The following is a 22,680-nucleotide window of genomic DNA, read 5'->3' as shown; positions in this document are numbered from 1 at the left end:
TCGAAATACTAATTTTGCGAAAAAATATAAAATAAAATAAACTGAAATAAAAATCATGAACATCTCACAATTTTTTCTACCCTACTTTATTTTACATTACCTTACCACTATACTCCTTCCTCAACCCTTCTATCCACTTTAACTCTCATTCTCCACTGACAATAATGTTCTCCCTCAATAAAATATCAGCCACAAATCTCAAAACCTGCCTCTCTAAACTCTTCATCGTCATTTGAAACCTTAACTTGTGTCTCTTCTAATCCGACCTGGACAAAACCCTTATTTCTTTGTCAATTTAAAATCAACCCCAAATCCGAAGATCCCTCCCCAACGTCCTAACCGAAACTCTTCCCTAGATTAGAAAATCGCCCTCTAAAAAAAATAAAAAAATAAAAAAAACTCTTGTTACCTTCCTCTTTCTAAACCTTGAGCTTGCTCTTTCTTAAAACTCCGTCTCTCTCATCAACACCCAATATATATAAAAAAGAAAAGGGACCTCGCCCTCTCACCCTATGCTCTCACAAAAAACTGCAGACCATATTTTCCAACTCTAGGGCTCTCTCTCATCAAAGGCCTATGTCACGCCCCAAGAATTTACAATACTAATATTCCTGAGATGTGACAGTCAAAACATATATACATCTCTTTTTAGGAAATTTTTACAATGGCGAATTCTTACAAAATAACAAAAAAAAGTTTAAGCACAACTACAATATCTTCCAGAGTTGATCCTGACGAGCACTCAAAATGAAACCGCAGTTATCCTGAAAAAAAATGTTTACCATAATTTGATGAGTTTGGCTACTCAGTAAGTGATCATCATAATCCTAAAAAGAATCATGGTTGAAAGATATCAATAGTTTCAAAAAGGAGATCTATTAACAGAAATGCATCAACAGTTTCACTTTCAAAAATGCATAATTAAGTATAATTCGAATAATTGAAATGCGTATAACATTTTAACGGCAGTGCATAATTCAAAAGATTTCACAAAATACCCTACTGGCATCCCAAGTAGGTCACCTATATAGCCCATCAGCGTCCTGATGGGTCCACTTAATCCCTATCGGCATCCCAGATACGTCCACTTAATCCCTGCAGGTCCACTTATACCTCAACGGCGTACCGGATGAGTCCACTTAATCCCTACCGACGTACCAGATAGATCCACTTATACCTCACCGGCGAACCGGATGAGTCCACTTGCATACTAAAGTATTTCTAAATCTCTTTAAACATTCGAAAGCAGCAATATCATATACTCAACATATCACTGCAATTATTAATATGAAATTCACTGAAACCATTAATAACAGTCACTTTCAATAACATTTCAAAAATACCCAATCAAATATTTTGGGCTCAAATTCAGAAAGGTAGCAGTTTGTAAAGACATTCTAGCATAATTGCCAATCTAGTATGTATAGAAAAACTCTTATAGAAATCCAAGAGTACGGAATTATCACAATTTATGGGATGTCAATTCGCAAATAAACATTTCACAGACAATGCTATAATCAAATGCAAAAATATCAGTTTTCAAATAATAAGGCAGCCATTTGCACATGAATTTTACAATATCTAAATATTCAAAAACAGTAGAAAGAAATCTCACAATTTTACTAAAAGCAGAAATATCACATTTATTTCTAATAATTTTACAGTATCTAAAATTCTCTAACAATAGACAAGAAAAATAAATTTATTTCTAAAAATTTACAGCATTTAAAATTTCTAACATAGATAAAATATCACAATTCTATTAGAAAGATTATTTTTCAAAATAATGAGGTCGCTTGCGCATAAAATTTATCACGCCTAAAATTCATGATAATAAGCATAAGTAATTATTTCATTTCATTTTTAAAAAGAACGGATTATTTTTCAAGATAATGAAGTCACTGCGTTTCGACTAGAGAGAGAAAGATCTCAGTGTGTTGAGAGAGCTTACACAAAAGTTTTCTAGAGTGGGAGTCCTCACCTCTCCTATTTAAATTCTTAAGACACATTATTATATTATTTATTAAGCTCCACCTCATACATGAGGTGTAAATAATCTTATACGTGAAACCTTTAAGGCCACGTCAATTAAAGGACGCGGTATATGAAAGGAAAGTGTTAACAAAAGTGGTGATGGTCCCTAAGGACCATAATACTTATATGGACCATCACACTATAAAGAATTATTTATTTTATTTTTTTGTTATTTTTTTTTTTTTTTTTGAAAGTTTAGGATTGTTACAGCCTATTTCATCAAAAGCCCTGACTTTTCATATCCATCCCTTAGTTGTTTGAAGCGGGAGAGAAAGTGGGAGTGGGAGTGGGAGCGGGAGCGAGAGCGAGAGCGGAAGCGGGTGCGGGTGCAGGAGATTGAATGGGATCAAAAGCCTAGTATTGACGGATGGCTGAAGATCCCTACCTTGGGATCATTGTTCAAAAGTGGGCTTGGGAATGGTTTGATATATATGCTACATATATGTCGGATTGCTTAGGCAACACTTCACACACAAATGAACATGCACATGCATAGAATGCCTTAAATCAATTTCAAGCATTCGACCCTCATCAGAAAAATATGCAGGTTTCTCACAAAAGGTGACATTAGCACAAACAAAGTTTTTCCCAAACCAAGAAGATACCATCAATAACCTTTTTATGTAGGAGAATATCCCAAAACACACACTTAACAGCTCGAGGGTCTAATCTGTCAGTATCAAGGTGAAGTACATGAACAAAACAAACACGCCCAAAAACTCGAGGAGGAATTATAAACAAAGGATTATCAGGAAGAAATAGAAAGTGTGATGATTTTCAATCTAAAAGTAGAGGAAGGCATGCAATTTATCAAATAACAAGCAGTCAATGTGGCAATCCCCCAACAAATTTTGGACACATGAATATTGAACAACAATGCTCGAGTTACGTCTATTATACAACGAATATTCCTCTTTGCTACCACATTCTGTTGAGGAGTAAGTAACCAGTTTGCTACGTCTATTACACAACGAATATTCCTCTTTGCTACCGCATATTTAACAACAATGTTCGAGTTACACTTGAGTTACGTCTAAAAAGAACGATCAGTTAATGTAATAGTAACCAGTGGAATCTGATTGATCGAGAGAAGAAAACATAAAAGACTCACGGTCATTTGATCAAAGGCTCCTGAATCAATGACCCAGCGAGATGGCCTCTGAGACACAAGGAATGCAGAACTACTTGTATTCGGCAGAGTGGCTGTGGAAGAAGAGGGATGACTAGTTGGCTATTGACTATTCTTGATTAGCTTACTGTATTCTTCACATGAGAGCAAAATTGAGTCACTAGCAGAATTGAGAGCCTGATTATGATCATTGGAACCAAATGGATGCACATCATCACTCTCAGAAACATATGCTGCCTGATTAGCCCAAGCGGGCTTACCACACTTATCCTAACATTTATCAGCCATGTGGTTGGTCCATCCAAAGAGGGTGCACTTCCTATTGCCTCAGCCTCTACCACGACCTCCCCCTAAATCACGACCACGTCCTATATTAACAACATCACAACCTTTACCATCACCCTTGCCCATGGACGAAGTCAAGGCAGATCCATCACTAGCACTTGAAGCTAATGGAGGGATAGATATGGCTACCTATTGAAGACGGTACGCGTTGTTGAGAGAGGTGAGTTCATTGCTAGCTAAGATCTGCCCACACACAGAGTAGTACTCAAATTAAGGTGAGACAATAACTTTGCAACTCTGAATTCTTCTCCTTGCTTCTTTGGGAGCTCCATATCATATGATAGGGGCTGACACATGTTTAACTCTTCTCACATACCCCGAAGTGTACTTTGGCAGTCACTAAAACTCTTGTCACCTTGATGTAAAAGAAATATGTTCACATAGAGTTGATAAACTCAAGCGATATTCTTGTCATAAGAGTACATCTCATGCAAAGCCTCCCAAACTTCCTTAGCAGTATCAAGGAACATAGCATTAGCACTCACATGGGGTTCCATACTGTTTCAACACCAAAACATAATCTGATAGTTTTGCCTAAGCCACTCTTCATACCCACTATCTGACTCTTTTGGCCCATTCAAAAATTGCATCTTACCCCTTGCACCAAGAAATACCTTTATAGACTAAACCCATATGACATAATTAGACCCATTTAATTTCACAGAAGTTGTTGGTATTCCTATCATGTCATTAATGGTAGAAATTCCATGCTTGCTTTCTTCAGCCATAAGGGTAAGACACTCACAAAGAGAAAGAGGATACGCAAGATTATATCAAGTGAAGCACTATTAGAAGACCTAAATCACTCCATTAAGCCTTATAGATCCAAAGAGTCACAAAAAACAGCGGCTTGCAAGGCAAAAGACAGCAGAAACACTAAGGCCGTGTTTAATAACAGGAGGTTCGAAGGAGGAAGAAGGAACTTCCCATTACTATACAACTCCTGCATTTGATGCACAAAACTTTTATCGTAAAGAAGTTCCCTTAGAACTTCCTTACTCCCTTGTGCTTAACAAAAAAAGTTCCGTCCAAAACGAACTTAAAATAGAAACTTGGCCCTTGAGGAGGGCTTCTTCCTCAAACCCTATTCTGCCTCCCTCCTTATATTTATATTTATATTGTTAATTTATATTATATTATATTATATTATATTTTATATTCATATTTTCTATATATTTTATATTATTTATTATGTATATTATATAATATATATATATATATAATACATAAATATCATATTCTGATTTGCATCAGTGAAGAACTGTAGCAAATTCCAAAGAATTTTCACGATGGCTTAGGGGGATTCATAGTGGAAATCTACTGGGTTCATGACCGGCCCTACAAAGGTCCAGCACATGCTGCGAGCAGATCTACCACAACATCCTAGAGGCCAGCTCATTTTGTAGGAATGGCCGCTGGCACTGGCATAAGCTTGATTGGCCCCTGTAAGCTCCGTACATAAGCTAACCAGCTCTTCGTTGGTGCTCTTGGAACGAGTTTGTAGCTTTGAAGCGAAGCAAGCTTATAACTTCTTTTGCTACTTGTTAGCTAAGCTTAGCTTAGCCCACTTTCTTTCATGATAGAGCTGAACATAAATATAAAATACATGATATAACATATTATATTATGCTACATTTATTATATATGGATGTGGTTTCTATAAGGTTGCAACCTTAAACAATCCAATTAAGGTGCACCCCCAAATTTTATTATAACATGTAATTTTGGTGTAAAAAAATCTTAGGATTATCTGAAAATCTATTTTCATATCTAATTATAAAATTTTAAACTCCAAAAGTAGTTAAAATCAAGTAGATCTATAAACATATGAAAATCTTGAAAATGGACAGTCTAGATAATGTGTTACAAGATGCACTCTTTATGGGACTCGAAATCTTTCTTTTTTTTCATATTCATAATATCGATGTCAAGATGATCAATTAGAGGGCTTTCAACATTAAAACAACCTTTTCCGATGATTTTTTGATGTGCATCTTTACTTCTACATTTTAAGGTTGCAACCTTATATAAACTTTTTCCATTATATATTTATATTTAAATTATTAATATATACTTGTATTATATATAACATATATTTATGTAATATAATATATTTTATTATATAATATATATTATTTATGTAATAGATATTTACAATACAATATATTATATACTATTTTATATTTAATATGCAAATAATAGTTAAATAACATTTAATATATAATATTTTAATAATATTTAAATAGTATTTAAATAAATATAACTATATATTCCAAGGTGGTCAAATACAGGTACTTGGAACTTCTTTAACATTCCAACAAGATATCAAACACAAACACCCAGGACTTCCTTCTAAGACCCTTTTTCTTCCCAGCAAAGAACAACTTCCAATTTCCAAGGAACATTGACCTGCCGGTTATCAAACTGTTACAGTAACTTATGGAGAGAATACATATCATTCAGACATCAATGAACAAGGATCTCTCCGTTAGAACTCATGTATGAACTCCCACAAACTTCCTATAGCACCAATCATACACTTGTAACACTTTTCAGACACTTTCCAGAAATTATTCCCCTCTATTTTAATCTCCAAGCACAAGTCACCACATTGGTTCTACGCACAGAATAGAAAGAAGACGTAAGCACTCCTTGGTGAGATCAGCACCAGCAAAATTGGGAGAGGTGGCTAGAGCACTCAGCCTCCACTCACCTCTAGCTCTCATCTATAATAATAAAGACTTTGTAAATTACATAAATGCCCCTCATATGTAACCCTAATGTAACTAATGTTTCTTAAGTTAACAAAAAAAGACAAGAATGCCCCATTGTCCAAAGAAAATAACAGATCGACAAAATAATCCAATATTTAACAAAGAAAAAGTATAAGTTGGATGGATAGTGAGCAATTCCAAGCTCGATTAGTGACAATAGATTTTAATCGAGAATGTAGAGTGATTATGACGAAACCTTTAGCCCAATTGTAAAAACTCTCATTATTCATAAGTTCTATACCTTGCTTTGAAGTATGATTGGCCTCTTTTCCAACTCGACATGAGGAAAGCTCTTCTCCAACTCGACGTGAGGAAAGCCTTTCTTCATGGAGAGTTAGGAGGAGCAGCCCCCAGGTAGTGAGAAGGATTCTTCAGAGTATGTTTGTAAATTAAGAGATCTATCTATAGATTGGAGAACGCTGCTCGTACGTGGTTCCAAAGCTTTTATCATGTAACCAAGGATCATGGATTCACGAAGACAGCAGTGGATTCATTATCATCACAAGAGCACCAGAGATATTATACTTACTCTCATGTATGTCAATGGCATCATCATTACAGGAAGTTCTTCAGATCATATCACCGCAAGAGATTCCTTCATTCCTAGATTCCAAATGAAAGATTTGGTACATCTATGGTATTTTCTGGGATAGATGTGGATTGTGCTCAGGATGAACTTTGATTATATCAGCATAAGTATGCATTTGATTTACTTGAGTACACTAATATGTTTCATTTTAAGCATTAGCAACTCCAATGGCACTCAACAAAAGATTTAGTGCGTGAAGGAAAATTACTTGAAGAACCAACGAAGTATTGAACAATGGCAAGCGCACTTCAGTACCTCACTATCATTCTTAGTCTTTGCAATAAATCAGGTGTGTCAGCCTATGTATGCAGTATGCAGTATGCAGTACCGCACCCATTGATATTCAAATCGAGGTGTTACAATGTATAATACTATACGTAAAAGGGATCACCAGTCAAGGCATTACATGGTTGAAAAATCACATAAATGATGTAAATTTCTTTGGCTACTTTGATGTCGATTGGTCAAGACATCTTGATTCATGCAGGTTAGTCTCAGGATGCACTTATCTAGGAAGAAATTTGATACCTCGGAGGAGTAAGAAGCAAAAATATGTGGCACAATCAAGTACAGATGTTGAATATAGACATTGGCAAGCATTATCGCTGATATTTGTTAGATAGGAAATGTGATTGCATCAATTGGTCATAGAGTACAACAGTCCACCATCTATTGTGATAATCAGATCGCACTTGCTATTGCAGCTAATCCTATTTCTCATTGCCACACCAAACACATAGATATTGACTATCATCTTGTGTGCAAGATAGAAGTAGAGGCGATCCAAACAGATTGCAAAGACGCCAAAAATCAGATCGCAGACATTTTCAGCAAAGGGTTCACAAGTGAACTGCGTCACTTTCTAGTACATGTTCAAGCATGATATACAATTTGAAGGGAGATGTTAGACTATGTCTCATTACTATATACCAATGTATAAGGGGCATTGTCAAAATTATTATTTGTTTATTTTTATTTCACAATGTAATATGGCGATATTCTCACATCTTACTCAAAACAACTTGGCCTCGCAGACTCACAGTTTGTAGAAGCTACAACCCTGTTGATGGGTATCAAGAAATACAACCCTTCCTAGGGTTCACAGTTGCACATCGAGGGAGATGCCAAAAACATTATATCTTGGGCCTCTAGAAAGACCTCTCCTCCTTGGTACCTAGCCCACATTTTTTACAAGATCGAGCATAATTGCAGGGTTATAGACGTCTCATGGATACATATCTGGAGGACATCAAACGACTTTGCAGATCGTCTTGCCAAGGAAGCCGCTCGGAATCAGCCTTTAGTCCCCCGTTTAGCTGCGACTTAGATGCATTCCTAAGTTTGGTTGTAGGTCCATCTCTATTTTTGCTCTGGACCTCGACGGGTGGCCTTTTTCTTCCTCTTTTGCACAGCTTTCTCTTTTGTAAATGGGTGTATTCTAAAAGCCCCTCTCTCTAGACAGCTCTTAATTTTTGCTTCTCGGGTGTTGTTTTAGCCCGACCTTTTTGTCGAGGTCCACTTCTTAGTGACCATTTTTTGGTTGACAGACTCAATCTGTGGGTCCTCTCGACCCATACTTTTGTATTCCTTTGATAATAATATTAACCGTTAACATTCTCAAAAAAAAAAAAAAAATGAAATATCCCTCGATGTAAAGGGCATTTATGTAATTGTACAAAACAACCATCTAGTCATGTAATATTTAGTGGGAAAGGTTTCTATACTTCCCCTACAGCATAGAAGATCTATGCTTCCCCTACCATCCAGCCGTCCAGTTTTGATCAAGAGAGCAACTCACCGTTTGATCTCAGATCCAACGTCTCAAAGTATTTTATTTTTAATTTTTTTTTATACAAATTGCATAAATATAAAATTTGGTACGTGCCATCTTCTCATTGGGGCGCACCTATAAAAAATATTAAAAATAATTTTTTGATCAAATATAATGACCAAAATACCCCTTGAAACTTTCAAGGGTATTTTTATCATTTTATTTTATTGGAAATATTTGTTTTATATTTTTTGCTAGTGCGAGTTTAATAGAGGATTGGACATACAAAATTTGGTGCTAAAATAGTTTATAGAAAAAAATTAAAAATAAAATAGTGTAGAGACATGACATTGTGATTGGGGCAATCTTAGTCCCCCATTCAAAATGGGGGGTTGGATAAGGGAAGTATATAAGTTTTAAGTTGTAGGGGAAGCATAGAAAGCTTGCCCATATTTAATCACATAATGAAGATGCAACCCGAATATACTGATTTGGCGATCCAGGCCAATCTCTCTTGCTCTCATACATTTGGTGAGAATTAAACTTAGTCGCTAATTCGCTTGCAAGAGGAAGTCAAAGGAAGGATATACTTATCACATAAATAGACATCTAGGCTGCGTTTTGTTCAGCCAAATTTTGTAGATATTTTGGTACGATTTTATTCATTTTTATACACAAACACATTTACAAAATGAACTACAAATAATAAATTAGCAAAGAAAAGAAACGCATGTATCCATATCCATATTCTAAATTTATGTTCCAAGGGCAGCAGCAACCAGCACACTCCCAACCCTCTCCCCCACCCCATGGCCCAAAAAAATATATTTCCCCATCTACTTGCCAAATCCCAAGCAGCTCACAAGAAGACTACCAGATCATATGGCATCAAAAGCAGGCAATGGAAATAGAAGAAACACACGAATATGCACATGACAATCAAGAACCGACAAGTTACCTTTCGCAGAGTCAAATTTTGATAGTAGGCAACGCAATTGATTCAGGTGCTTGTACACATTATTTCCCATTGTTGAAATCGTATCACAAAAAAAAGATATAATTGGTGCAGTGAACTTGCAGAATGCTTCATTAGAAATGCCCATAGAAACATTGTCCTTTTTGTAACCAGGAAGAAATAACAACCAAGCCTCAATTTCTAAGAAATTGTTGCCAAAAGCACCAGTGCTTAAGATAGCTGCCTGTACAAGGACATGAGCTTGACTTGAAATATCATTGACTGGTGAATAAAGCATCCATTTAATTAATGGTTGCAAATGTTTATACATCAGCATTGGGGCTGCTGCGGGAACCCTGCTTCCAGAAGACCATGCAATAGCCTCTAATAACAGAGACACAAGCGATCGTTGTTCGCAGATAGGTAAGTTCCAAGGATTACTGGGAAGAAGCTTAAAGAAATCAAACGATCCATCTGTCAATGACGTAGGCATCACCCTCTGCAGAAGGTAAACAGCAAGATCAGTAAAAAGGAGAAAAGAAAGAGCAAAAGAGTCAAACTAAGATATTCTATGGAAACCACTTTCTAACAGTTTCAATCAAAAGGATTGAAAGAATACCTCTTCGTTTATTACAAATAATATATAATACCACCAAGTTATTTTAAAGTACTTCAGAATCGAGGATTCATCAATAAACTTGTTAAGGAAAGAAATGTGAAGGTGCCTGGCACACTCTTGACAAAGGCAGTAAAAATATAATCTGCACATTTGCAGGTATGTAGTGCAGGTGCCTGGCACACTCTTGGCAAACGCAGTAATAATATAATCTGCAGATTCGCAGGTATGTAGGGCAACCATTTTTTTTGTTTTTTGTTTTTTCTTTTTTCTATTTTAAAGTTAATTGAGTGCGCGGCATTTTAGATAGTAAATCAATGCTATTTAAAAATGCAATAACATACTAAATCATAGTATACTTTTTCGAAACTAGATAAGCAATGCACAAAAGCTTGTTTGCTTGACCTGTTAAATTTACACACACACACACACACATATATATATATATATATATATATATATATATATATGAATGCATGGTCTAATAAGGGTGAGGACCTTAAACTTTCCCTTAACCCATCCCAAACCCGACAAAAGGAGGTGGGTTGCATTATGTAGGCAGTCAGCGTAAACTTTGCCTCATCACCAATTAATTGGAATAAGACTTGGATGATGATGATGATATCAAAATGCAGGATGGCATATTTGAGTCTGGCATGTATGAATTTTCAAGAGTAATAAAAGGTATAAATGAGTATATTTGTTATTGCACATAAGCAAAATAGTTATTAATTTGTAGAAAATAACAAATACTTTTTTTAAAAGGTCGGATAGGCTTAGCAAATTTTATTGATTAATCCACATCTCCATATAGCACATGCTATTTCTCTTTTGGGGTTTGTGGCCTTTATAACACGTGAGAGCATGAAATAAAGAATATAGACTTCAGTGGGACTACGTGTGTGTTGGTTGACTAACGTAAGGTTAGGCGGTCTATAGCCCTAGTCATGTCCAAAACCCTTTCCCCTGGACATATGCAATACAATAGAGAGTTTACAGAAGGTCATCCCTTGTTAAGATCAAATAGATACCCAGGGATATTTTGTAGACCAGGAGAGCTCCGTGGTCTCCTGTGTGTGAATGTATGACAGTGAGGGCAAGGGTTAAATCCTAAACAAACTTCCGCACGTCATGTACGCATGACAGCAACATACCGGGGAGCAACCTTGCAAAAAGATACGTGTACATGTGATCGAAAGAGTCCCCCTTGCACTGTAGTGATATGTACTAGTGGCTTGCTCTTAAGGGTTAGGAACCATGGTTGCTCTATTTATTGGCCAGTTTTAATGAGCCAATCATGAACCCCTGCATGAGACTGTGGATCATAAGTCTCGTTGGGTTGATTTGATAACTCAAGCCTTACACAATTCCTAGCTATACTAGGAAAGAAAGACGTTAAAGGAAAAAAGTCAAATGTGAGGCCCATATCCAAACAAAGTGGGATGCCAATGGCACATGGGGCCATAGCATTTGACCCCACATGTGTCCCTCATATTGATAAGGTCGTAAAAATAATAATAATATCAAAAACACCCTTATGGAAATTTTAATTAAATAAAATGAAGTTTTAATTTCCAAAAGCTTTAGAAATCATAAGGAAATAAAAAATTTGGAAATAGGGTCCCGAAAAAAATATGAATCACAATAAAATAATTCTAGAAGATGATTGGTACTAATGAGTCAAGAAAAGTGACTTTCCAAAGCAGTCCATGTAAGCTGAAAATCTATGATCCACAGCTATATTCTCAAACCGACCCCCAACGAGACCCATGCCCTACAATCAATTGCAGGGTCTCATGATTGACCCAATAAAGCTTACCAACAAATAGAAAAAACAAAGAATCTAATGTGTAGATTATACGTTCTCCACCTAGAAGCAAGTCATATCCATAAAGATGCAAACACATATATCTCATTATAGTGCAAGGTGGATACTCTCTTATACATGTGTACAGAGTTCCTTCTGTAGGGCTGATTCGTAGAATGCAGATGTCATTTGTACATATCGTGTAGTTGTTGTTGAGGATTTCACCCATGCCTTCACAGACCTGCAACCATATACAAGAATCCCAGCGGTTTCCCGTCTCTCATCAGTTTCCCTAAGCATCTCTCCAACCCCAACAAAGGATGGCCTACATAAACCCTCAACAGTAGTGCCTATGCCCAAGGGTAAGAGTTTTGGACATGGCCTTGGTCATAGACCGACCAACCTAAGGTCGGTCAACCAAAACTCCCACTAGAGTGTGAACATCCACTATGAATTATTTATTTTTACATGTTCTCAAGGCCTTTAAAGGCCACAAACCCCAACAATATGTATGGGCACACATATAAAAAAGACCCAAACATATCCTATATATAAAGCAACTATACAAACTGATTAGGATTTTTGGTAGGACTCCTCTCTCATTTCTTTGCTAGAGAAGCACAGTTTGAGAATACAAGAAAGAAGTAGTCATAAAGCAACAGCATTTCTTTTATCCTCACAGTGCATTACACTTCTTCTACTATTCTTCTTGAGGTTCCTTCTTTGTCCTTGAAGCCATTATTTCTACTAAATGAAGGTTTCTTGTTCATATATGTAAGTTTATCTATGTGGTTTCTAACTCTGTAAAACCCACTTCACCTTCTTTCTTTTTTCGAACTAAAAAAGTCAACTATATTGTTACGCAAGGATTCAAGATTCTATTATACACGTTCAAAGGACTGCAATGAAGATTGGCTGTGTTATCAAGTAGATAAGGTTTGCGGAATAGGAATGTGCAGTTTGATGTTTAGAAATTGAACCTATAAAGGAAATTGTAGACTCAATTGACCATGGCTAGTCATTGAAGCACGCAGAGTATTACAACCTCATTGCAGTTCCCAGCACCCCACTCCCCTCTCCTCCTTCCTTATCCAATGGATGGAAAAATAGTTGAGCACCTCATCTAATCATGCTTTGGCAGCAAAGGAGGTGTGGGAATTGCTTCAGATTTGCTAAGGCCATCAACAAAGGAAGGCAATGCCAACCAAGAAAAAGGATTGGGAATGATCTTGATTACAAAATCAAACCTTTTACTTATGGGTGCAGTTGGCATACAGATGCATCCGTAGCTGTAGAGGTAAGGTGCACCTTCAACTTTTATCATGGTATATAATTTTGATGCAAAATGTTATTAGGATTATCTCAAATATCTATTTTTATATCTAACTATAAAATTTTAAATTTAAAAAATGGTTAAAATCAAGTAGATCTATAAACATATGAAAATCTTGAAAATGGATGATGCAGATAATATGTTGTAAGATGCACTATTTTTTAGACTTAAAATCTTTTAATTTTTCACGGTCATACACACGATGTCAAGATGATCAATCAAAGGGATTTTCAACATTATAACTACCTTTTCCGATGGATTTGTGAGGGGCATCCGTAGTTCTACATTATAAGGTGGCATCCCTATATAAACTTTTTCCTTTACTTATTATAGCAATGCATTAATCAAATGGAAGGACATAATAAAGATCTACTCAAAAGCAAAAAAAAGTAAAGACATATACATAATGAACGAACAGGAAAGAACAAAAATTAAGTTTAATTGGATGAGAGAGAAAGAAGCCCAATTATCCTAGAGGAAAAACCTAGAAGCCTCCGGTCCCTTTACAACTTAAAGGGCTATTGAAAATGTTTAAAAGCATAAATGGGATAAACAACAGATGTGCCCATTGAAGAAGCGCCAAAGTCGGGTAGAAAATGATGTAACAACGCAGATGATTTTAAAATACTTGATCTACCTATCGCGTAGAAAGATATACATACTAAGTGAACTTACCAAGTAAAGAGTTAATGCATCCAATAGCTTTGACTGGAAGTACACATTTGTATCCTTCAATTCTTCGCATATCCCTGAGGAATCAGATAACCCCCAAACTTCAGCCATTGGTTTTAAAGGATCCTCTTCACTAACCAACTCTTCTGCAACTGATTCCACATTCACAGTTTCACCATCTCCAAAATTAGAAGCCGCCCAGTCCCCATTAAGCCTGTTTACACATATATCAATATCTTCATCAATGGCATCTTGTTTCGGCCTCTTAGTACGATTTCCACATGAATCAGAATATCTTTCTCTCTTTCGCCATGTCTCGTCATTTTTCACAGTGTAGCATTTTGGGATGGAAAGAAGTTTTAACAGAACCTGAGGATCAGGCAGCACGGATCTTAATTCAATCTGAACTTCTTGCTTTAATGACAGCCATTTATGCTTAATTGACTTTTGGGTGCAACCATTGACAACTAAATCAGTGTGAAGACACTTACTTGTATTGGACAATGCATCAATTCCGGACAAACCTTCTATACTACCTAATTTATTCCCAGGCATTAATTGACGCAAGTCTATTGAACCAGCATGAGCTTCAGGAGGCTCCACACTCATGCACTCCAATGCATCACTTATTGCATCAACTAAGTTGTTTAATGACTTTAATGCCTCCAAGAGAAGTCGTAAGGAAGCATGCTTTATATAGATGTCTGAGTGGAGTAAGCCCCTATTGATAACCACTCGAGTAAATGAACGAGGCACTATGCACTTTAGAACACTTTTTATTTCGGTACTCTCCATAGAAGGTGGATTGAAGCCTCTTTTAGCAAGGGAAGCAAATGGCAGGATTGATTTGGCAGCAAAAATCAAGTCAGATGCAAGTGAAACAGCCGAAAACCTGCAACAGTTACATATGGAAACAGGTAACATTCCAGCAAATGAAAAGATTAAGAATGGGGATTTGGCCTCTTGGCTTCGCAATTAGGCAAAACAGCCACAAAACCACCCAAAATAAAATAAACTAAAAAAGCCATGGATTTACCCACCAAAGAAAAAACGGCATGTATAAAGATGCATGTGAACACATACTTACGTATGTAGAGGTGTGTGCACTTGCGTGCTCACATGCATAGATACAAACACACATACATGTATACAAGTTTACAAAGTCTATTCCGCAAGTTGAATGGCCTGATTGGAAGAAGAGCTGCCATCAGGAATTCATTGATACTGCATTCAGCCCATTTTTCTTTTTATGCATCTATTCTTTATACAAAACATATCAAATGTGACAAGACCAGCTCAATAACGATAAACAAAGCAATAAATTTGGAAACTAACAAGAAAAGCATATCGGAACTAACCAGGTGGGAGATTCACGAGGCTCAAGATTATATGGAAATGAATCCATGTAAGATGAACCCAACAAGGGCCTGCCCTGTACAATAGCCAAGAGAAGGTCCCTATGATATCCAACCTCAGTAGGCCTCAGCTTAAGCATAAGCCTCAGAAGTCTTGCAGGATTACCCTTCAACTTTGAATTTTCAGACAAACCCATAGTCCCCCACTTCTCTGAAAGGTCAGGCATCAACCCATGCGAGGGATCAGTGCAAACCATCAAAAGGGTCTCATGGGCCATCTCAGCTGCACTTTTTGCATCCAAATTTCCAGATATAAGGCTCATCTGCCCAAGAGTAACATCACCAAACAAAACACTCTGAAGACCAGGTGGCACCAAAGAATCCTTGCAAAGAACCCTGGCTTGCAAAACACTAAGAACATTAACAATGGTTCTCTCACTATCACATGCCAAACCCCTTAATACCCCAGAATACATGTCCTTCTTCTGAAGAATCCATCTCAATAATTTGGGGCTACCCACTTCCAAAAATGACATGGCAAATTGAATGAAAGCAGCCCTGGTCGAACCAACTTTGCGATTCTTCTCTCTGTCTTTCCTTGGCCTATTTTCAGCAAGTTTGGGAAAGATCTTCATAGAAAAATCAAATCTTTTTGCAACTTCTGATGCCAACCCAATACCGCGCCTCACAATCGAAGCCATGAGCAATAGCGCAGCATTCTGTCGCTTGATTTCTTTACTATTAATCTCTGAATACACATCTTCCATCCTAGTTTCAAGCAATAATCGAGCAAACGTGTCGAGCCTCTTGCTCACAGAGTGCTTAGCCTTGGCTTCAGCATCAAATTCACCAAAATAAAGAACCCTTTTACCATGAGGCAGTTCAAAAATAACAGAAATCAGAGAGAGAACATAAGAAAGGCCAGTCTTTTTCTCAGAGCGCAATTTCCATGCTTCTGAGAGCTCTGTACAAAGAGGAGAAGCACGAACATATTTATGTAATAATTGACCTCCTGAATCACCTCGAAGCAACCGAATGAACTCTTTTGAAGAACTACGAACACTTCTGGAGTCCACTGAACAAATATTCCTCAATAGTTCTTTCAGTTTCATCACACAGTGCAGGCTAACTGGAGCTTCCATGGCTTCTTCTGCTTCTTCATAATTGCTCTCGCCTCTTTCTACTGTAATTAAACAAAACGGAAAACAGATTAACAGAGTACAAGAAGAAATAACACATAAAAAATAGCGAAAATGATATCATTCTTTCAACAAGGAGAATGTTCCTTGAAAGTGAAGCTGAAGAATCAAAAATCAGTGGACTGAACAAACCATTTGGGATATCTTCTGGGGATAAAGGTGCTTTGTCTCCATCAAAAACAGTTAGGGTTTCTTCTTCCATGTTCGAGAGTGTTTCAGCCATGGACTGGACCTTTTTATAGCTAGTCAGAAGCTACGAAACCCTAAAATCAAAGCAAAATGTTAACAAACTATATTGAAAGAAACTCCTTGAGCTTTTAGAAAGAAAAAAAATGAGAAAATACGCACGAACCACCTAGATAGATACGTTGGAAACCTAGCAGTAGGCATTAGGGCTCGTGTGGTTCATGTGTAACAGTTTGCATATGTAAAACAATATTCATATGTATACAGTTCCCTGAGCAAGAGTTTACCAATCCTGTTTTTTCCTATATTTGGTTCACATGTCTGGGATTCCTGTGTACCCAGTTTCTTATGTTTGGTAACCCATAGGTAAAAGAAAATGAGGAGTGTAGTACCATCACAACTACTACATCCTAAACCCTATTTTGATATCATTCCCACATTGCATTAGCATTTTCGTCGCATAACTTTGTAGCAATGTCATCCCTGCTCTGATGATAAGTTATGGTCTCTTGCACCATTTGATCAGCATGTTCTAATGCAGCGTTCTCAAACCTTGACGCCTCATCAGATCAGTGACAACAGCTCTTGTCATCCTGATATAGTTATGTAATATACACGTGGCAATGACATGGCAATGACGATACTGACCTGAGTTTGAAATACATAGTGAAATTGCTTACGTAAGATTGGGAAGTGTGCCTTCCTTAGACCAAATGTGCACTCAACAACATTACACAGAGATGAGTGTCGACAATTAAATAGTTCATCTCTTGTCCTCGAATTATTACCACCTCAATAGACCTGAAGATGTTAATGAGTTGCACGGTACGATGTCATGAAGCTACGTCTATTGGGATAGCCTGCATCTACAAGGTAGAATTCACCTAGAACAAATATGAACCTCCAAAGGTCTGACAAAGATGATTGCATAATACCTGCCTCTATATTCATCTTAAGGGATCTCAAAATTGAAACAAATTGCACCTTCAAAGGTGCAACAAAAATCTTAGTGAGAGTCAAATTTGGGAGTAGATTCTCTTGCAAGAAGAGGAGTTTAAAGAAAATATGTATTTACTACACAAACTGCCCTTTGAAAAAGTCCTGGAGGTGCTAATTCCTTGTTGTTAGGGAGATACAATATTCTAATTACTCTTGACTTAATTAATCAAAGTAGTAAGCAGATGTAAAGATGAAAAAAATTAGACAGAAACTTCTTAAGAAAAAGGTGTGACAGACATCAAGCATCCAAGTTCTCCATTGGATCGTAGAAGGTCCAAGATTTTTTATAGTCAACACCATGGAATTGAGAATCCAAAACATATTCCCTCATTTGTGTCATTAAAATTTTCCAAAAAGCACAAACAAATCAAATCATCCTTAATCCCATATATATCAGGTTCACTATTTCACTTGACCAATCCAATAAATAAACAAAATATAAAGTGGGTTTTCAATGGATTACTGAAAAAACAAATAACTCTTGATTTTTTTCCCTTTTGGAATCGTTATTGCTGTAGAACTAGGAGGTTAAAAGTATTCTAGAAAAAAAACTGCTTCCATGGGGGGCCAAAAAAAAAAACAACCAAAATCTAATAGGAAAAACCAGGAAAAATAAAACAAAAAAAAAACCCATACCTAAGTGTTTTCACAGATTAAAATAGAGCTTCTGCAGCCAACAAAAAAATAAGAAAAGAAGCAGTAAAATTAAACGAAAAAAACTTCAAAAAATACAAGAACAAAATAGAAAAATACGACCAAAAAAAAACCATACCCTTTTTACATGGCAAATGGAACTTCTATATCCAACATAAAAAAGTAGAAGCAAAGCTAGTAAAAATTAAAAAAACCAATAGTAAAAATAAAAAACCAGAAAAAAGCAAAAAAAAAAACTCCTCGCGCTATGGCTATAATGCTGGTTCTATTTACCCCAAGTAAGCAAACCCATATATCAAAGTTAGAAAACATTATGTTTTTACCATTAGATGCTGATAAATAGAGCACACCGTTAGGATAAATTTGTTTTTGCCATTAGATGCAGAGCAAATACACCATCAATCTCATGGAGTCATCAACAACCTCATACACAATGATTTGTATCCAACATAAATAACTAAAAGAAAAACCAGCAAAAACAATGATTTATATCCAACAAAAATAAATAAATGAAAAACCAGCAATAAATAAATAAAAAGAAAACCAGCAAAAAGGTCAAAAAAATAAAAATAAAAAACCTTACCTAGTTGAAAAAGATGAAGAATGTTGAAGTTGACGAGACTTCGAAAGTGATTCTCGTTCGAGAGAGAGGAGAGAGAGAAGAGCAGAGTTGAGGGAGAGGACACGGGGTTGAGAGAGCGAGTAGGGAAGTTTTCAAAAGGAGGCGCTGATTTTTTCATGGGTTTCTATGAGTCGACCGACTCATATGTACATGTACGGCCCCCACTAAAATTCATTTTAGATATTTTTTTTTTAGATTCATTATCTAAGTCAAGATGATCATAAATATGAAAAAAATATATATTAAAATTAAAATTGTAATTATAAATATAATTTTTTTTAGTATTTTTTATGCATAGTCTATATTTTATTTATGGACAATTCACTTTTAGATAACGTCCATAGATAAGATGGACGTTTGTAAGTCAACGGGCTCCTACGTACCCATAAAATAATTTTGTTTTTTTTTTTTTAAACCATCACGCTGAACTTTTTTATATTTATTTCGCGTCTAACTCCCAGTAAGCCTGTTACCCACCTTGTAAAGTGGGGACTTGTTTTTGCATGATTTATGCCCCATATTGGGAGAAGACTTAACCCATGGGACAAGTTTTCATGGGCACGAACCAAACTTGCCCAACTTTATGTTTCATATGAAAATTGTTGAATGATGCAAGTTTTCATAGGAACCAAATGACCTCTAAATGTCTTCAATCCTAAACGTATGGAAAGCTCCACAATATCCAAAAGAATGGGACACAAATTTAGATGAAGATGCCCCACTATTTTAAAAATGAAAATTTTGCTCATCATTGACCACCATCGCTTTACAATGCTCTCAAGAGACAATACGAGACCCAAGTTTGTTGGTAAATTGTGGATCCAGGAAATTCTCAGTATTCCTTGAATCAATGATAATAGTAGTTCGTTGTCTTTAGTGTTTGTCTCAATAAAAATAATAATAAGTAAATAAAATTGGAATTGATAAAGAATTTATTCGGATATGTTCTTAAATCACACGAGGGACTTAAGGTTCCTTACCAAATCCTATAGACCAAGACATCCGGTGACAAACAACCTTGAAAGTCCTCTTTGGTGAATCTCAATTCACCTCTTTTATATCCTTATGTTTCTTTTCTAGAGGAGTTAACCTCATTTTTATAGAGAACACCTTTATTTAGTAACTCTTATATTCATGGTCTATTGGAGTTGAGATCCAAGTATAACTCAAGTTTTAATTCTCTTAAGTGTAGTTAATTAAGATTAACAAATTGTCATCAAACTGTTAATCCTATGTAATGAGCCAAACATGTCATTAATTCACTAATTACTCATATAATAGGATGTCATTCAAGCATTCCCATAATTTACAAGGAATCCAAACACACCACTGGGTTTTCCATCCAGTAATATTGGGTTTTTTCCTTCAGTGATACATCCTATTAAAGCTCAAAAATAAATTCATGTATATGGTATTGTCTCATGCTAAGCACATGAGATTTTACATATACTTCAATATGACTTTTGTACCATTATTGAAAATATGAATTTCTGAGAGAAAAAAGGCCTAATTGGCCACATTTCTAACATTTAGACTGTAGAAGAACATTATATAAGATTGTGACTTTAAAATGTAGAATTAAGGTTGCACCTCAAAATCTATCGAAAAATATTATTTTAATGTTAAGAACTCTCTAATTGATCATCTCGACATCGAGATATATGAATATGAAAAAAAAATAAGTCCTAATAATAATGTGTTTGCAACATATTATCTAAACTTCTATTTTCAAGATTTTGATATGTTTTTTGAACATTCTCAAGATTTTCTTATGTTTATAGATTTGCTTGATTTGAATTATTTTTGGATTTTAAAATTTTATAATTAGAGTTAGAAATAGATTTTCAGACAATCCTAAAAATTTTTTATACTAAAATTACATCTTATAATAAAATTTAAATGTGCGCTTTAATTGGATTATTTAAGATTCGAACCTTATGCAACCCACACCCTTTAACTATTCACTTCCCTCGTATTGTTTCGGGAGTGAAAGTATGTACTTAGGTATAAGGTAGTTTCTCTACCCCTTCAACTGTCACCTGTGAATTTCCTCCTCTTCTAGCCAATATCCCTCCATCAAAATCAACTTTACAGTGATTTTATGGACTGAACTTCTGATCATAGTTGTAATATAATAATATACAATGATGTTTTTTTTTAATCTTTGCCAGAGAAAAACACTTAATAAGTGGGTTTGTGGACTTAGGTGATGCGGAAAAAGAAATTAAAAAAAAATCAAAATTTTAGTATTATTATTATTTTTATTAGGAATAGGAATCGCAATAGGATAAATTAAGTGGGAGGAGAGAGGATTTTGGTATATGAGTGGTTAAGTGTGAGGATTTTGATGCATAATTGTTAGTGGGAGGAATTTAGGAAATAAATTAAGAAGTGATCTTTAAGGAAAGAAATAGGGATATGGACGTGAGAAAATATAGGGAGATAGACGTAACAGAGGAAATAGGGAGATGGCGTGAGAGAGAGAGAGAAAGATGAGGAAAAAATGTACATAACATTTTAGAGATAAAAATAATTTATTTTTTAATCTTATTTATTTTCTAAGTGTGTCAATTTCTCGTCCTATAACCTAGCCAACCCAATAGTTGTTACATCAAAGTGGGTCTAAACCAGGGTTTTAAAAAAAACCAATCCAAATCGAAATCGTCCAATCTATATCCGAAATCGGTGGGTTTGTACCAATTCCCTCATTACAGGAGCCGACCAATTCTAGAAAGACCACCTGATTCTCTGACATAACCGCCTCTACAATAAACTGGTGACTAAGTCGGTTCCACATTTTGTTTCTTCACTCAAAATTGGGATTATTTTTCTATTATTTGAAATTTCTTTATTTTAAATTCACCATTCACTAAGAGATGGTCAGCTTGGGCCTGGTAGGCCTTACACAAGCTTTAACTCATCAATTTGGGAGGCAAAGCCACTTTTATGGTGCCATGCACCCCATTAACTTTTCATAGATGTGGGACTAAGCCTTGGACCGGCAATTAGCATAATAGTAGCATTCTTATTTACAAAGATTTTTAGTGACTTTAGAGAGAGACCGACAATTAGCATAGCCATGCATGGGCTTGGCATGATCGATTACTTAAAAGATAGCACTTTTGCTTCAATTTAATAAATACTACCTCTTGCATTATATATTTTATTCTAAATAAAACAAATCAAAATGAAAAATAAAAAATTGAAACTAAAAAGTGTTTTAAAAATTTATATATTATAAGTTAAATACAGCAACTCCTACTAAAATGTAAATAATGAGATCAATTTTCCACCATAAAATAGGTACTCATGTCAAAAAGTAGAAAATGATTGGTTGGAAATAAATCCAAGAAATAAAATTTACAATATAAATAATCAGAAACATAATTTTAGTAACTCAGTAGTTAAATAAGAACTTTGATAATACATCCATATTTAAATTAAAACCAATATTGTGCTGTTATTATGAGCATTTGGATCTCTCTCTCTCCCTTCTATGCCTTCGGCTCGAGCGTCTACACAAGGAAAGATACATACCTGGCGGCCATTGTTCAGAGCCATTTCAATTGCCAAATCCAATTTTTCAAAGAGGAAGTTATCTTCAATCAAAATTTTAGAGTTCGAAAACCCTAAAATATTC

At 35.6% G+C, this 22,680-nt stretch overlaps 1 protein-coding gene across 10 annotated transcripts in view; it reads right to left on the bottom strand.

Moving 5' to 3' along the window:
• EMB2788 (ribosome 60S biogenesis amino-terminal protein) overlaps window positions 1–19,159 on the bottom strand; it is a 71,876-nt gene extending 52,717 nt beyond the window's left edge. For 9 of the 10 annotated variants that reach the window (XR_016049188.1, XR_016049189.1, XR_016049190.1 and 6 more), the window contains exons 1-5: window positions 19,002–19,158; window positions 16,712–16,842; window positions 15,384–16,563; window positions 14,029–14,917; window positions 9,601–10,096 (exon numbers count right to left, since the gene is read on the bottom strand). Coding sequence is in view for 4 of the 10 variants with exons in the window: in XM_011630195.3 (XP_011628497.1) it covers window positions 9,601–10,096; window positions 14,029–14,917; window positions 15,384–16,563; window positions 16,712–16,802 (2,656 nt within the window). In the remaining 6 variants the exon portion in view is untranslated. Of the gene's footprint in view, window positions 1–9,600; window positions 10,097–14,028; window positions 14,918–15,383; window positions 16,564–16,711; window positions 16,843–19,001 lie in introns of all 10 variants that reach the window. The other variant, XM_088858036.1, reaches the window with a different exon arrangement.
• Window positions 19,160–22,680: the final 3,521 nt, after the last annotated feature.

This window comes from Amborella trichopoda, chromosome 2, assembly GCF_054954075.1.
Source record: "Amborella trichopoda isolate Santa Cruz 75 chromosome 2, AtrichopodaSantaCruz75HAP2 v2.0, whole genome shotgun sequence".
NCBI lineage: Eukaryota > Viridiplantae > Streptophyta > Magnoliopsida > Amborellales > Amborellaceae > Amborella > Amborella trichopoda.
The sequence above is the reverse complement of the archived record's forward strand: the minus strand, read 5'-3'. Positions and strand labels throughout refer to the sequence as shown.